This window comes from Miscanthus floridulus, unplaced genomic scaffold, assembly GCF_019320115.1.
Source record: "Miscanthus floridulus cultivar M001 unplaced genomic scaffold, ASM1932011v1 fs_738_2, whole genome shotgun sequence".
Lineage (NCBI taxonomy): Eukaryota > Viridiplantae > Streptophyta > Magnoliopsida > Poales > Poaceae > Miscanthus > Miscanthus floridulus.
The window spans coordinates 7,865-24,028 of NW_027097198.1; the positions used below are offsets into that span (position 1 = coordinate 7,865).

The 16,164-nt window shown below is 48.4% G+C and overlaps 1 protein-coding gene and 1 long non-coding RNA gene across 2 annotated transcripts; both read left to right on the forward strand.

The window, feature by feature from the left end:
* The first annotated feature begins 1,290 nt into the window (after positions 1 to 1,290).
* Positions 1,291 to 2,197, forward strand: LOC136532917 (uncharacterized). The gene is made up of 2 exons (XM_066525495.1): positions 1,291 to 1,338; positions 1,649 to 2,197. Exons 1-2 carry the CDS (start codon positions 1,291 to 1,293, stop codon positions 2,195 to 2,197), a joined length of 597 nt encoding a protein of 198 aa, XP_066381592.1.
* Positions 2,198 to 3,072: 875 nt separating this feature from the next.
* On the forward strand, positions 3,073 to 4,150 carry LOC136532919 (uncharacterized). Its single transcript, XR_010778353.1, has 3 exons — positions 3,073 to 3,184; positions 3,466 to 3,876; positions 3,962 to 4,150. It is a non-coding gene; the product is annotated as an uncharacterized lncRNA (long non-coding RNA).
* Positions 4,151 to 16,164: the final 12,014 nt, after the last annotated feature.

Consider the following 16,164-nt stretch of genomic DNA (forward strand, 5'->3'; position numbering starts at 1 on the left):
ACCCTTCTTCTTTCTTCTTCCCCTTTTCCCCTCTTTCGGATTAGAGTTCTAGGGTTCTTGGAATCCGACCCTCCCTTTTCCCCTTCTTCAATCCCTTGTTCAGTTTTGATTTTGGGAATTAGGGTTAGGTCTTAGGGTTCGGTTTTCGACTTTCTTTCCCGATCCGCATCTCATTTCTTGACGAACCGTGGCTCCGATACCATTGTTAGATTAGGTTTTCTTAGGTATGTTCATCGGATCGGGATACTTAGCACAGTAATAGAGCATTCGGATTTCACAGAGAGATTGAGAGATAGGTGATAGGTGGCAAACCGTCAAATGCCGTAGTTGTTGAAGCTCCGGCCGGGGTTTCGTTGACGGACGCCATCTGCGCGCCGGCAGCGACGGTCGGTGGAGAGGGAGTCGGCGCTGTGGCGTCCTCGGCGGCGGCGTGAGCGTCGGGTGGCGTTGCCGGCGTCGGTGGTACTTCCCGTCGCTGGCAGCGCCCCTACTTTCGATCGGGTCTAGGGTTTAGGATGTCGGTGGGGTGACTGGCGGCGCGGTAAACCTTGTACAGCGAGCCCTGGCCCCCACCTTCCTTTATAGCGCTGTGCGACGGGGGCCCACCAACCATGTAGGGTTGGGCGCCCCCGATCAGAGCGCGAGGACAAGGCCCAGTTAGGCCGTTGGGCCTAACTGGTAGGAGATCATTACTAACAGAGCAGACTCCAGAAAATGCGTCTGTAGGAAATCAGTACCGAGAGGCGGCTCGGATGGACGCATCGAACACCTGAACTTGTATTCTGTTCTTGCATTCAGTACTCATTCTGTTATTCAGTCAGTTACATTCAGTTAGCAATACAGTTACAAGTTCTTGCCCAGTTCTTCAATTCTTACGATTCTTGCAATTCCCTTTTGCAATCCACTTAGCTCACTATCAGGCTTGATCCGTACCTGACAATTGGTATCAGAGACCCGCGTTCCTTGGCCCGATCTTCGTTCGGCTGCCTTGATCGCGGTGGCAATCCCCGACGGCTGGTGATCACGGTTCGTCGCCTCGGTGTCGATCTCGTGAACCCGTAGGTCCGTGCTGAGGTTCACCGGGTCGGCGAGGAACGGAGTTGTTGCGCTGCGGGATTCTTCTCCACTCTGGCGCCGAAGAAGAAGCCGACCAAATTCTAGCACGCAATTCGTTTCCCCACGCTACACCAGGCTGGTTGGACTTCAATTCGGCACCGGTTCCATCGCCGCACTCTGTTGCGATCGGTGATGACAGGCCCGTTGGGCATGGCTTGCGCATCGATCACCGGGATGACTGCGCTGGGTTCCACGGACCCCAGCTGTAGCACCCGGTCACGGGTATGTTTCCCAGGCCACCTCCTGCTCCGTTTATGCCTCGCGACTTTGATCGTGTTTCCCAGAATCATTCTCCCCCGTTTCCTAAAATGGAGTTCCCAAAGTTTGATGGTACTAACCCAGGCTTTGGCGTGAAAATTGCGAGTTGTTCTTCGAGGTGTACATGGTGGATCCCTCGCTCAAGACCCGTTTTGCTGCCCTCAACTTTCAGGGCTCTGCTGCTACTTGGCTGCAGACGATTCAGAGGCGTGGCCGAATCACGGATTAGGGGACTCTATGTGACTTGGTTATGGGAAAGTTTGATGGGGATTAGTACCAGCTTCTGCTGAATCAGATTGAAGTTCTACGACAGACAGATTCAGTCTCTGAGTATCAGTTGGAGTTTGAGAAATTCGCTCATGGACTGTTACTGTACAATAACAGCTATGATGACACTTATTTTGTCACCAGATTTGTAGCTGGCTTAAAAGATGAGATCAGGAAGGTGATTGTCTTGCATAGACCAAAGAATGTGGACACAGCTAGTGCCTTAGCTCTGTTGCAAGAAGAAGAGTTACATAAGTCAAGGTCTAAGGGTTTCAGTAAAGATTCTGCAAGAACCAGTTTCAGAAGTTTGCCTAACAAACCCAGGAGCAGTGATGGTGAAACATCTAGACAGAAGGTGGAGAAATCTGAAACTGATGATAAATTGGCAACTCTGAAGGAGTTTAGAAGAAGAAATGGGTTGTGTTTCAAGTGTGGTGAAAAGTGGAGCCACAACCACAAATGTCCAGCTCAGGTCTCATTACATGTCATTGAGGAATTATTGGATGCTTTGGAAGATACTGAGTCTGAAGCTGAAGCTGCTGACAGTTCTGACTGAAGAAACAGTCATGGCTGTGGGACATTCAGTGGCTGACACAGCAGTAAAAAGGAAGACTATGAGATTGTGTGGACAGATTCGCAACATACAAGCTCTCATATTGGTTGACTCGGGGAGTGTTGGATCATTCATCAGTCAGCAGTTAGCTAGTCAGTTGACTCACCTTGCTACTCCTTGTGAGACATCTCATTTTGTGGCTGCTGATGGGAGTCCATGATCTGCAATCAGAGAATTGACAAAATACAGTAGAGTTGTCAGGGCCAAAATGTTGTGTCAAGTGTGGGAATTCTGCCTCTCAAATATTTTGACATGATATTGGGTGAGGACTAGTTGGAAGCCTGCAGCCCTATGTGGATCCATTGGGTGAAGAAGCAAATGAGATTTACTCACCAGGGCAAGAGAATTATGCTAAAAGGTATTCAGAAGATGGAAAAACCGTGTGTTCGCGTCCCCTTCCTCCAGGAAACGGTGTCGCGCGCGTTGCCTGGCAATGGTCCGAGCTAAGGACGAGAGGCCGAGAATGTTTGCCTTGAGATCACGTCGTAGCTCAAGCTCTTCGGCGGAGAGTGCACGCGACTCTTGCGCCACATCCAGCTCATAGATGATTGTGCGGGCGGCGGCCAACTGAAGCCTAACGCTACGGATGTTCACCGCGCTCCAGCTCTTGAGTGACATGGTGACGGAGCGTAGCTTACAACGTCGGCAAGCAACCACATCGTGCAGGGGTCGAGACCATTCAAGCCAGACGACATCGAGGAAACCATCGAACTTCACCCAGATGAGTTCGAAACGGAACCGTGGTCTTGCCCATGGCTCAGAATTGAGCAAAAGGAGGGGCGCATGATCAGAGCAGTCGGATGAGAGTGCACGGAAGGCGTGCGCTGGGTACTGTTCAAGCCACTCGACAGAAGCGAGAACAACTTAATTATGATAGTATTTGGTTGGTTCAACAGTAACATGAAATTAGTTCAATTGCATTTCTTGCTGGTAAGGTCTGCAGCTTTAAATCGTTTGCGTTTGTGTTACTGTCGGTAGAACCAAACAGCTCGTATATTGTAAAAACTTATATATCGTCTATTATAATCACACATCATACTCAACAACAATGGTACGTTTGAACGTTCTCAACCGAAAAAGTTGTGCAGCGTGCACTTCCTGATCTTAGCGTATGATTTTGCAAATTGCAGGTCTCTCCATTCTTTTTTTTTCTTTCTTTTTGAAATGCGCAACTCGATCGTCTCCATTAATTCTTGCTGTTTTTCTCACAGTCGGCGTCACATGGTGGCCAGCTGGCGTCACATGGTGGCCAGCCTTGCTCCATCTTCAAGGCATTTGCTATGGCCCATAAGGGCAAGGCGATGTCCGACGTTGACTATAACCCAGAGGACGGGCCCGAGGCGTACAGCAATGCGACCGTCCACAACCGCATCAGTGAGTACACATCGATGGCAAGGGAGGTCCATGGGCCAGAGTACGATCCGAGCACCGAGGACCTTGATGGAGAAGTCGTCATGAGGGTGGGAGGAGGCAAGAAGCATGGGCGGTACTGGATTGGCGACGGCACAATCGACTCGGCCACTACTCCCTCTCTCTCCTAGATTTGAGCAAGCAGCACGAGCAGGAGCCCGGCCATACGACCTTGGCAGGACACTTCACACCACTGGGTGGAGGCACTCGAGGTTATTCCTGGTTTATTCGTCGTGCGTTGGTTTTTTTCGTACCTTTCCTTTACATTATTGTAACATTGGGGTGAATATATTGTAGGCCCAGCTGGAACAAGAGAGGAGGATATGGGAGCAGATGCAGACGAAGATGGAGAGGGTGGAGGCCAAGTGAGAGGCCGAGCAATGGAGGATGACGGAGATTCTTCAGTACATGCAAAGTCTTGGCGCCACTACGGGTGTAGTTCCGCCACCTTCGCTATTTGCTCCACCTCCACCTCCACCTCATCACTATTCTACTCCTGTGAGTATAAATGTTTTAGTTTATATGTTCATACTTACAGTCAAACCTAGTGAAGTATGAAAGTTTTATTCATGTATGGTATATATTTATCTTGTCTCACACATGCAATCTCTTCTCCTTTGTGTAGAATCAATCGGCGAAATTGAGTGATCCTCATGCTTCAGCGAATCCTTCACCAAATTAGTCTCATTGGCCATCTTGGTGATGATACTTGTGGTTGTTAATGGTACTTCTATTTGCAATTGTGGTTGTAGATGATGGAGCACTTGGATTACTTATGAACTTATTTGTGATATATTGTGAGACATGTGACGTTTGTGATATATATGTGACGTTTGTGATATATATGTGGTGTTGGTGATATATATGAGCTGTTGATGATATATATGTGATGTTGATGATGTTTGTTATATATATCTTCTATTTGTTTGGATGGGATGTAAAAAACGAATAAAAGGTTATTTTCAGTCACTTTGCCGAGTGCAATGGCCATGACACTCGACAAAGTGACTACCTAGGAACATGCTTTGCCGAGTGCAAAGGCCATTGCACTCGGCAAACATCACAGGTTTGCCGAGTGTCTTGATAGGACACTCAGCAAATAGGCTACCTTTGATGAGTGTCTTGCCGGTGGCACTCAGCACAGTGGCCACCTTTGCCGAGTGCTTGACCTTGACACTCGGCAAAGCCGCCGTCACGGTGGCGCTCACTGTCACGGCGACTTTTCTTTGCCGAGTGTCAGATTAGCACTCAGCAAAGGCTTTGCCGATAAACTGTTTACCGATCGCCCTTTGCCGAGTGTAACACACGGTAAAGGCTTTGCCAAGTGTATATCGGCCTTTGCCGAGTGCCCGAGACACTTGGCAAAGAAGCTGAATCCGGTAGTGGCGGTCTCTACCTGCACCCCCGATCTTCACCAGCACCTGGCCACCGCCTCCGGTTCCTCGTGACCCGTGCTCCTGGCCTTCACCGCGCAGGTGCACAGCGTCCTACGATCCGCGTTCTGGGCTTCCGTCGTAGCCGAGGCCGCCGCCGGTGCCCCCTATCCTGTGCTCCGGTCCTTTGCCGTGGCGTCATGCAACCCACGTGCAAGGATTTCGCCGCAAACATCGTCCGATAGCCTGCCCTCTGGACCTCCATGGCCACTACCTCTGCCACCTTCGGGCTCCTACGCATGCGGTGTGGGCACAGGCGCATAGTGGAGGGCTGCAGTGCGACGGCAACCTGCGACTGCGAGGTGACGGGTCCCATAGCGACACCGCCCTCATCCCCTATATGGCAACGATCGGCGAGCGGACTTGGCCCCGGCGCCCTCCACATTATGAGAAACTGCTTACCGCCATGTTGGTGCAGGTATGTTGTTCGACAAAATGTCCCTGAAGCTGCACTCTCACGGCGATTAAAAATGTTTATTTTTTGTCACATGATGACGCTTAATGTGTCTTGGTGGGTGTTGTGGTGAACTGTTGCTGCTCGGTGGGCATTGCCACCGCTAATTCCCATATGACTGTTTCCATGTGTCTAATTTCAATATGACTATTTCCTGCAAAAAAATTGCTACATCTTCAAATTCTCCATGGTTCGGTGGTCTCTTGATTTCCTGCAATGGTCTCAAACATTGTAGGGTTTCATTAGGTGAAGACTGAAAATGAAACTTGTATGCACTATTGATGTTTCTATGTGATTACTTCAACAAAAGCTAGCATATTCAACTGTAGTTATGGTTATTCTTTTTACTACAGTTAGAACTGACAACTATACTTGTGGCCATTTAAGAATAAAGAGGTTCTGCTAATCAAGGCATCAACAGTGGCATAGGGAGTCACGGACGGAGCAATTCTGTACACTCTAACTCTACTGGTAATAGAATATGTCCTCTTTTTACATTTAGATATAATTTTCTCTAACCCTCTCTCCACTTTATTCTATAAAATAGATAGCACTGCACCAAGGTCGCTAGGCTCAGGGTCAGGTTTTAGTTAGTTCCCGACAGAGGCAAACAATGGCAAGGTAGGGGAAAAAACTCATGTTATCTATCATGTTTTCCTGATTAAACTAAAATTATCGTGGCTATGAATTATGGATTTAGAATGAATTATAGTCTGTGTATTTTCTTTAGTCAACAATCAGAGGACTCACCACAAATTATTGTGGCTGTCTTAGCCTGCCAAAAGGTAGTGTACAGCTGCAATGCTTGCTCTTCTAGATGGCAAATCAAAAGATAAGTGATTAAACCCCGCATCGGCTATTTTGGCTATGCTAACAATCCCAATCTTTCCTGGATACTACCAAGCTTTTAATTATCCATATGGTTCTTTGGTGTAGACTTTACCATGCTCTGAGGTAGATCACTTAGTCATTACTGTCCACTGTCTATATTGTTTTCAAGGAAAAAAACAAGTTCGTTGGTTACAAGAACTACAACAAGCTCTAGGGAATCCTCAAGCCAACAAACACAACAGGTTCTAAATGACTATAGAGAAGCACTAAACTGATCTATGTGATATGGTTAGTCTCATTTGTCTGTACTATATTTTTAGGCACTGACATTGAAGCAAGGCAACGAGTGTTCAATTTCTAGAAAGTGCATAGATAACGGGTAGTGATTAGTGAAGACCATGCAATCAATTTCCTGTGGTGTCAACCACAAGTATATAGCCCCTTCAATTCCATATTGATCCTTACGGAGACATTGCACGTACTGCGGGAGCACAAATAGCTATGGTAGGACTTCCCTTAAGTTTATGCAATGCACTTTGCTAGAAGTTTAATGGAGGATGAACCTCCCTAACTATTTGGTAGAGACCTATTGTCAATCTTAGGGAGTAGATCACCTAGGCTGAAATGTGTTTAGTAAAAATGCCAATGTGCATCCTTTATGGATCCTGCAGGACACATGTTGATCTGCATTAGCAAGACACAAGATCACAAGCTTTGACTGCATCTCTTTGCCTTCATGTATCCCTCTCATGTTTTGGGTTGCCTACAAAATTAACACTGCAATTATAAACTTTCTTACTAAAATGTCATTTACTTTAATGCAAAGGAGTGCTTATGCAGTGGAGTTCGTGTGTGCAGCCTTCATCGTGAGGTTTTGTTATGGTATTGTAGGTATAGAGTTTGAAATGACAGTAACTTTCATTGTTCTGTTGGTCTATCTTTGGTGAGGCAACTATTCTTGGGCACGACCATGCACTCAGATAAATTTTGAACCGTTCAACGCTGTGTAACAACCCAAAAATCCACACACCAAAAATCACAACTACAAAATTTTTGTTTTTAACCCCATGCAATGTTGAATGACAACTGTAGGAGCCAACCCTAGGTGTTGCATTAGTTGTAACCCAACAAGACAATTTCATGAGCATAGCATGTCATTTATAAATTATGTTTATTTAAATCCTAACAAATAAAATGTTGCATACATTGTCAACTCAAATTGTGATTTGGATTTCCATTTGCTTTACAACTCCTTTAAAGTAATAAACCACAAAGTAATTATTAATCAAACCAAAGAATAAATGCTTAAAATGAAACTATTTCTATTTTTGTATAACAAAACTACAACTATTTTTGTTACACAAAATAGCTAAATACAGTCCCTAATATATATAAAAGAGTGTTGTGGGCCTCACATCTAAAAATCCAATGAATAAGGTACACCAGATTTGAATTCAAACTCCAAACCAAATTTGAATTCAAATAAAGAAGAAGAAAAACAAAATAGAAAAAGAAAAGAAAAGAAGAAAGCCTCGCAGCTGGCTCGGCCCGCTAGCCAGCCCAGCCTACGTGCGGCAGCACCAGGCCTAGCAAGCCGGCCCAACACGCCGCTCATGCCCGCGCGCCCTTCTGCCCCACCTACTGCCGCTGCCAACCAGACCCCACGCGTCAGCCACTCCCGGCAACAGTACCTTCTTCCTCCCCACGCCGGCTTCTCCTCTCGACCGAGTCCCGACCGAAGCGGTAGGCGTGGGCCCAGGGTCACGCAAATCGCCTGGCCATATCCCCTTGGCGCCGCGCCCACGCAACCCCTACGCCAACTACCCACGCCCATGAATCGTCCGATGCATTTGGCGCATCGCCTGTCGTCCGCCCCGTCCGCCATGGGTGAAGCTTGGACCTTAGGGCTATAAAGCGACGCCCAGAGCGCCCTAGGGATTCCTCAGCCCACCACCGCTGTTCAGTGGCCCAACTGCCTGCATCACTCCGAGAGAGGAGGGCCAAGAGGGCAATTCGGAAGAGGGAGGCGAGCAGGGAGCTCGGAGACGTCGATCACCGGAGCTTAGAGCGTAGCCCCGAGCGCCTACCCCGATGATGCGGCTACCACCACTAGGTAGCGCCTCGCCACCGCATCACCACCGAACACCACCAAGCACCACTCGGTGAGTTCCTTTGCCGAGACCTCCTCCTAGCCCATGGACGCCATCGCAGTGCACGCGCTCGCCGCGCTCGCAACACCGCCGTCATGGCGTGGCCACCGCATGCACATCCGGCTGCCTCGCTGGACTAGGAAGTAGCCATAGAGCACCACCGTGATGCCTGGAGGATAGCTGCGTAGACCAAGACACCGTTAGCCGACCGCAGCGCCTTGGCCACAAGCATCAGACCTCGGGCAGAGTTCTGCCATGCACCACCACCGCGTGTGGACTCCACCACACCCTATGGTCATCGTCGATGCTACATCATGCCTCCCGCTAACCGTCTGAAAGAAAACAGGGCACCAGGACCCCTGGAACTGCCCCTAGATGCCCCGCCGACGAGCACCGCCACGCCGAGCCGCCGACCACCATGGCCAAAGCCCTAGGAAGCCTTAGTCGCCACCTTGACCCCACCACCATACTCGCCGAGGCCTGGCGATGCTTTTTCCCACCTCAATTGAACGCTAGCGCCGCTGTGGGAGCTCGCCGGTGAGCTCACCACCGGCGGGAGCACGCCGGGGAAGGAAGCAGGGGAATTCCCCTCACCGACCACACTCACATGCACCCAGTGCACGTAGACCATGCCAAAGGAAAGCAGGATGGACTCGGTCCACTGAAGACCCAGCTTACGGTCCATGGACCATGAACACAAGTCCACCGTGAGCCACGTGGTGTGGGCCGATCTATGAACCGAAGCCCAGTGGAGGCCCTTGGCTACGACGTGGCAGCGCCACAGCATGCCACATGGTGGGCCAAAGCCTAGCCCGTATCTAGGCCCAACCGGCCCAGTTTGGACCCGGTCTATGTTGACCGTTGAATAGTCAACATTGACCGATTGACCGGACCCACATGCCAGCGACACAGAGACTCTAGACCCACTTGTCAGTAGGTGACATCATGCTGACGTCATAACGACATCATGCGGGTCCCACCTGTCAGTAACAACACAGCTGAGGTGACGTCATGATGATGTCACGGTGATGTCAGCTGCTGGCGATAGCAGCTCTGGCCCCACCTGTCGATGACTATGACCCGTTGACCATTGACTCACCCGTTGACTTGATGTTGACTTTGACCGGACCCACATGTCAGTGACCCAAGGGCCCTCGGTCCCACCTCTCGGAACTGATGATGTTGATGATGTCATGCTGACGCCAAGATGACGTCAGTAGGGCCCCACCCGTCAGCTTGAAGCCGAGATGATGACGCCATGCTAACATCGTGCTGGCGTCAGCATGCCACGTGGACCAATCACAGTGTGACACATGTCAGCCCAGGACTAATTTAGTCTTTTCTCATTTTCAGAAATGATTGAAACTTCAGAAATTTATAACTAATTCATATGAACTCAGAAAAATACAAGACCAGGACCAAAATTCATCTAAAATCGAGCTCTATGCAATGAGCCTATGTTTGAGTACATTTGGTTCTTTTGAATTTTCATTGATCTTTGTGCTATTCTATAGACGTCGCTAACGCGACTATAATGTGATCGTTTGCAGACTTGGAGGAGAACCAGACAGACGAGGACCAAGAGTACCATGAGGAGTATGGGGACGACTACACTAAAGGTGCCACATCCCACCCAACCTCGTAGCACCTATTACGCATGGCTCATATAGAACTGCTATTGCTTTACTTTATTGTTATACTCACACAATGATAGGACTTGCATGGTAGTATGCTTACTTCATGGCATTTACCTTGACACAACCTTACCCCTGCTTACCCTGCTATTAGGCTAGACACACGCTTGCTGTAATATTTCATTGCTTATACTTCTACTATACTTGTACTACATTGATGCGTGGTGGAAACTGGTGTTATCTGGACTATGGAGAGAGTGTTGCGTGTGTGACTTGGGTGCGTGGAGGGTGAGGGTTGTGTCGACCAAGTTGGAATATACGATGAGCCTGGGGCAAGTCTTATCGTGGGGTGCTACCTGGGCACCCCTGGAATGGATACCTATGGTGGGTAAATAGTATATGAGGTGGCCCTGGGTGTGAACCTATGATGGGAGGAGCCCGGGGTGGAGGTGCTGTGGTGGCACGGTAAATGGAAACCCTAATGAAGACATTCTAGCTTGGTCATCCCTAAGGACTTACTAGTACTCAGATTCACCAAGAAGCCTTACGTACCACTCGTCCTATATAGTGTGGGACGACCGGACTACTTGGTAGGATATTGCTAGTACTGCTAGGCTGATAGCGGACAGTGTAAGGAGGTACGGGGCATGGAGGATTTCCCCCACACCCTTCCGAGACTTCATGGAGACCTTGTGGACCCGACTCATGACTCATAATTTCAGCCACCCCAGACTAGACTTGGGGTGTACCAGGGCTGAATGGTAGAGTGGCATTATCCTAGGCTAGCAAGCGGTCGGAATCAGCCTAGTTGATGACAGGCAGCGAGGAAGGCAGATCTTGTGGTTATGTAAAACCTCTGCAGAGTGTATGGTTGATCGATCGATACATGTGCTGACTTGTTGGCTATGGACCTTTCCTAGGTTTCGCTTAAACTAGATAGTGAGATGAGTCCTTCTCTTCTTCCCCCGTGAGAGAGTGTCGGTCGTAGCCAGGGGCTACGGGCCATGAGACGGTGACGAGAGGGAGTTGGCCTGTCGACTGAGCGATGGTATGGTGATGATATGGAGATGGTGGTGTATCGATCCTAGGATCAGAACCTGGCTCTAGACGGGAATGGGGTGGAATGTGTGTGGAAATGGTGTTAAAAACTTGACCAACTATTATTATATACTTGATATACTAAAACATAGGAAACCACAGCCTTATAGGTTCCTTTTGATTAAATCCAACTTGCATCCAATTTCCACAAAGCAATGCTCATAAGGTGGGAGTGGCCAGTACAAATCATACTCATAAATTTTGGCACACAGGTTCTGCTGAGGAGTATAGCTCTGAGGAGTTTGACGGTTGAGGGGTTCGTTCCTATGCTCGAGTTTTGGCGATCTTATCTCCAAGCTGTTCTAGATGAATGCTACTTTTGATTCCGCCAATGCGGTGATGTAATAATTTATGTAATTCCGCACTATTTGTACTATGATTTTATCGTTGTATGGATATGGTATTCGACTAGAATTTGGGTAATATGATCTACAAGGGTCATATTACACTTCGACTCTGTGGATTTCCCTTCACGGAAATCAGGTCGCTTCAGTTGGTATCAGAGCCATACTTGACCCTAGGGCGAAACCCTCAGAAATGGACGATAGAATAGGACATGAACAGTCCTTCTTTTGGTTATATACCGACCCTGCATTTACTTTTATGCAAAGGCTTATCTATTTATTGACCTACTAACACCTGGTTCCTTAAAACATGCAGATGGCAACAAATGTCGAATGGCCGCCTCTAGGACCGCTACGTCTAGACCACGCCAAGCTTACCTTGGACCTATGTGAGCTCGGGGGGTTTGCACAGACCCTCTGCCAAGTTCTCATCACATTAGGAGTCCCTGACGAGCTTGTCAAGGTCACCTGCACTGGGAAGTCAGCTCAGGAAGGAGGAATCAAAGGACCGATTGTCACCTTAGTCGAGTTCCCAGCTAGCACTACCTTACCTTATGTCCTAGCTTTCACTGAGTTGACTATAGAGGACATAGTTGAGGAGGGACTATGAGCTGTCTCACACAAGGCACTTTGTAGAGTAATGAGGGACCACTACAAGAACCTAAAGACGACAGAGTTCCGTCTACTTCCCTAGGCCCTCAACCTCAGCCTTACCCCTAGTGAGCAGAGTTTCATAGCCGGCAGAGTTATCTTAGCCGAGGAGGACAGATGCCTTCGCGTCTCGGCTATCCACCTACTAGAGTAGGATAGGTACATGACCCAGCTTGAGCAGGGGAGGCGTCAGGACCGAGCCCTTCAGTGGGAGTGCCAGGAGCGAGACTCGTAGGGAGCACAAGAGCGAGCTAGTATTCTTGAGACAGTCGCCAAGCTATAGGACGAGCTCAACCGTCATGATGAAGTCCATAGAGCTGAGGTCGCTGACTTACAGGACAAAGCCGCCGACCTAGGCAACAGAAACTGCTACCTCAACAGCAAGGTTTTGGAGTTGCAGAGAGAGTTGGATGACAAGAAGGCCAAGTTCAACCGCAGAGGAGACAGAGAGAGGTCTAAGGGGATTGATATGCTGAAAATCCAATCTCAAAACAAGACCATGACTCAGAAGCTAGAGGAGTTCAGGAAGAAGGCTATTTGCAACCAGGGTCACCTGGTCGAGGCACTTAGGCAGAATGAGTACCTACAGGACAAGTGTGAGAGGACTTGGCAGAAGTCTGACAAGAAGCGTCTCAGGGAGATGAAGGGTATGTGGGATCAGCTACCTATGGAGATTCATAGCAAGACGAAGCCTAGGATAGAGGAGTTTGAGTTAGCCATGACTCGCCTCAACCTAGACACCTACCCTACCCTACCTGGAGCCAAGCCTACTGAGGAGCTCGCCGAGGCCTTGAAGTACGTGTCCCAACTTCACAAGTCTAACGAGGAGATCAAGATTGAGAACAGCCATATCCCAGCTGTGGTGTACGAGTTAGAGTAGGTGGCCCTATGTGGTCATGAGTCATGTCAGTGGCTTCCATAAGTTGTACCCCATGATGTACCCCTTATGAGATGTAATAAGAGACACTATGCGTAGTACGATTCTCGTGAGTCTCCAAGTGTAGCTACTGGAGATGATGCTATATAATAAAACCCATATAATGAATGTTTTGGATCTTATTGCATCTTATAGATCTTATTGCTTCTTTGTAATGAGTGTTGGATAGTATAAATGATTTTCTTTAAATCATCAAAATCATGAAATCATACTGAATTGTAAGCACTTATGGCACAAACACTAAAATTCATATGATCTGTGTTGCAGATGCCGATCCGCTGATCTACTCGCCTAATGAACCGTGGATGTGTGCCCACCCCCGAACCAGTCGAGCCAAACAGGGGGCATGGTGGCAACAACTATGGCCATGGCCATGGACATGGAGGGATACCCTTCAACCTAGAGAATACTCCACCGCTTGATGAGGAGAACATTCCTCCACCACCACCACCGACCCTGTCAGAGGTGATGGTGTAACAGACCCAGCTTCTTGCAGCTCTTGTAGATGGAGCAAACCATCACCAGGGAGGCCAGCAGAATGACTTTCAAAGGAAGCTGGAAGGATTTCTGAAGCTAAGACCACCTACCTATGATGGCACCGACCCTGACCCGCTTGTAGCCGATAACTGGCTCAAGGAGGTGGAGAAGAAGCTCGAACACACCACCTTCACCGATGATGAGTGTGTTGGAGCTGCCACACACCAGCTCATAGGTGCAGCACGCGCTTGGTGGGACTATTTTAGTGATTCCCATGAGGACCATGCCAACATCTCAGGGGACAAGTTCGCCAAAGCATTCACTGAGTATCACATTCCCAAGGGTATTATGGAGGCCAAAGCCGAGGAGTTCCGCAACATCAAGATGGGAAAGGACAGGGTGATAGAGTACACCACTCGCTTCACCAACCTTCTACGCTATGCGCCTTCCTATGTTGTGAACTCTAAGAAGGAGAAGTTGTACTATTACCACAAGGGACTTAACCCACACATCAAGTTGAAGTTTGGCGGTATTGAGAGTAGCACGCTGCGTACTCTGGTGGATCGCTGCATCCAGATTGAGAAGGACCATGCTGAAGCCAGAGAGGAGTACAGGGAGAGGAAGCGTAAGCCTGAGGAGTCTTTCCGTGGCCGTTATCGCAAGAGGTTCCGTAGAGATGCACCCTCCAGGGAACGCTCTCGCCACAATAGGGATGACAACCCGAGATCAAGTGGGGGTAGTGGAGGCTACACCACCAAATGCTCTCACCCTGCTCGGGATCATTACACCCGAGACCGTTATGCTTAGGACCGCAACACTCAGGACCGTTTCAACCGTCCCTGCTCAGCGAATGAACGCCCAGCACAGAACCGCCCTGCACCAAGCACTGGAAACTAGAAGGCACCCATGCCAACCCCTATAGGTGGTACGTCTTTCACCTGCTTCGCTTATGGCCAACCGGGTCACAAAGTCGCTGAGTGCCCTCAGAACTCAGCCGCTCAGAAGTCTCAGTTCAAGGGATCTGCTACTCGTGGACGTCTCAACCATCTAGACGCTGAGGAAGCACAGGCTACCCCTGACATTGTGTACGGTATGTTTTTAGTTAATGGCAATACTGCATCAGTTCTATTTGACTCTGGAGCAACTTGTTCTTACATATCATCCAAGTTTGCACGAGAGCATGACCTGCCTGTAACCCCACGTGGAAAGCCTATCATCACCAGCTCACCTTTAGGAGACCTAAAGTGCACCCACATCTGTAAGGAAGTGAGTCTTACCATGGAAGGTCTTATCTTTAAAGCCGACCTAACCCTATTACCTTCCATGAGCCTAGATGTCATCTTAGGTATGGATTGGCTAACCATTCACCGAGGTATCATATCATGTTCACCTAGATACGTCCAAGTGACCCACCCATTAGGCCAAGTTATTAGATGTGAACCTCAGTCTGGAAAGTCCACTTCTATCCTATGTGCCCTTAAAGCCAGTTCAGAATCACAAAAAGAAGAGAAGACGGTTCATGATGTGCCTGTGGTCAGAGACTATCCCGATGTATTCCCTAAAGAATTACTGGGTATGCCACCAGACCGTGATATAGAGTTCATCATTGATCTTTTGCCGGGAACAGGACCCATTGCCAAGAGACCCTATCGCATGTTAGTTGACGAGCTAGCTGAGCTTAAGAAATAGCTTGATGAGCTCATCTCGAAGGGGTATATTAGACCCAGTGCTTCACCCTAGGGATCCCCTGTTCTGTTTGTTAAGAAGAAGGATGGCTCGGTGAGAATGTGCATTGATTACCGAAACTTGAACGCAGTCACCATCAAGACAAGTACCCTTTGCCAAGAATTGATGATTTGCTTGACTAGCTCAGAGGTGCCAAGTATTTCTCCAAGATTGATCTCAGATCTGGCTATCATCAAATGAAGATTCGGGAGAGTGACATCCTGAAAACAGCTTTTGTGACGAGGTATGGGCAGTTTGAGTTCACTATGGTGTCCTTTGGACTCGCGAATGCTCCCGCCTACTTCATGAACATGATGAATAAGGTTTTCATGGATGATCTGGATAAGTTTGTGGTAGTATTCATTGATGACATCCTTGTTTATTCACCCACCGCCGAAGAACATGAACATCATCTGAGAACTATGCTTGAGAAATTAGCACAACATCAGCTCTACGCAAAGTTCAGCAAATGCAAATTTTGGCTATAGGAGGTTGCCTTTTTAGGCCATGTACTATCAGCTGAAGGTGTCATAGTTGACCCAGCCAAGATTGAAGCTGTGAAAGAGTGGGATCAACCCCATAATATGATAGAAGTCAGAAGTTTCTTGGGATTGGCTAGATATTACCGTCGGTTCATTGAGAACTTCTCCAAGATAGCCCGTCCAGTGACCAACCTTTTGAAGAAGACTAAGGAGTTTGAATGGATGCCCGAGTGCAAACAAAGCTTCCAAGAATTGAAACAGAAGCTTACCACAACTCCTGTTCT

Bases quoted from the DNA above. Each gene is read 5' to 3' on its own strand.
- LOC136532917 (XM_066525495.1), top strand. From the start codon at position 1,291: ATGACTGCGCTGGGTTCCACGGACCCCAGCTGTAGCACCCGGTCACGG. The intron at 1,339-1,648 runs GTATGTTTCCCA...GATGGGGATTAG, and splicing joins GCTGTAGCACCCGGTCACGG to TACCAGCTTCTGCTGAATCA.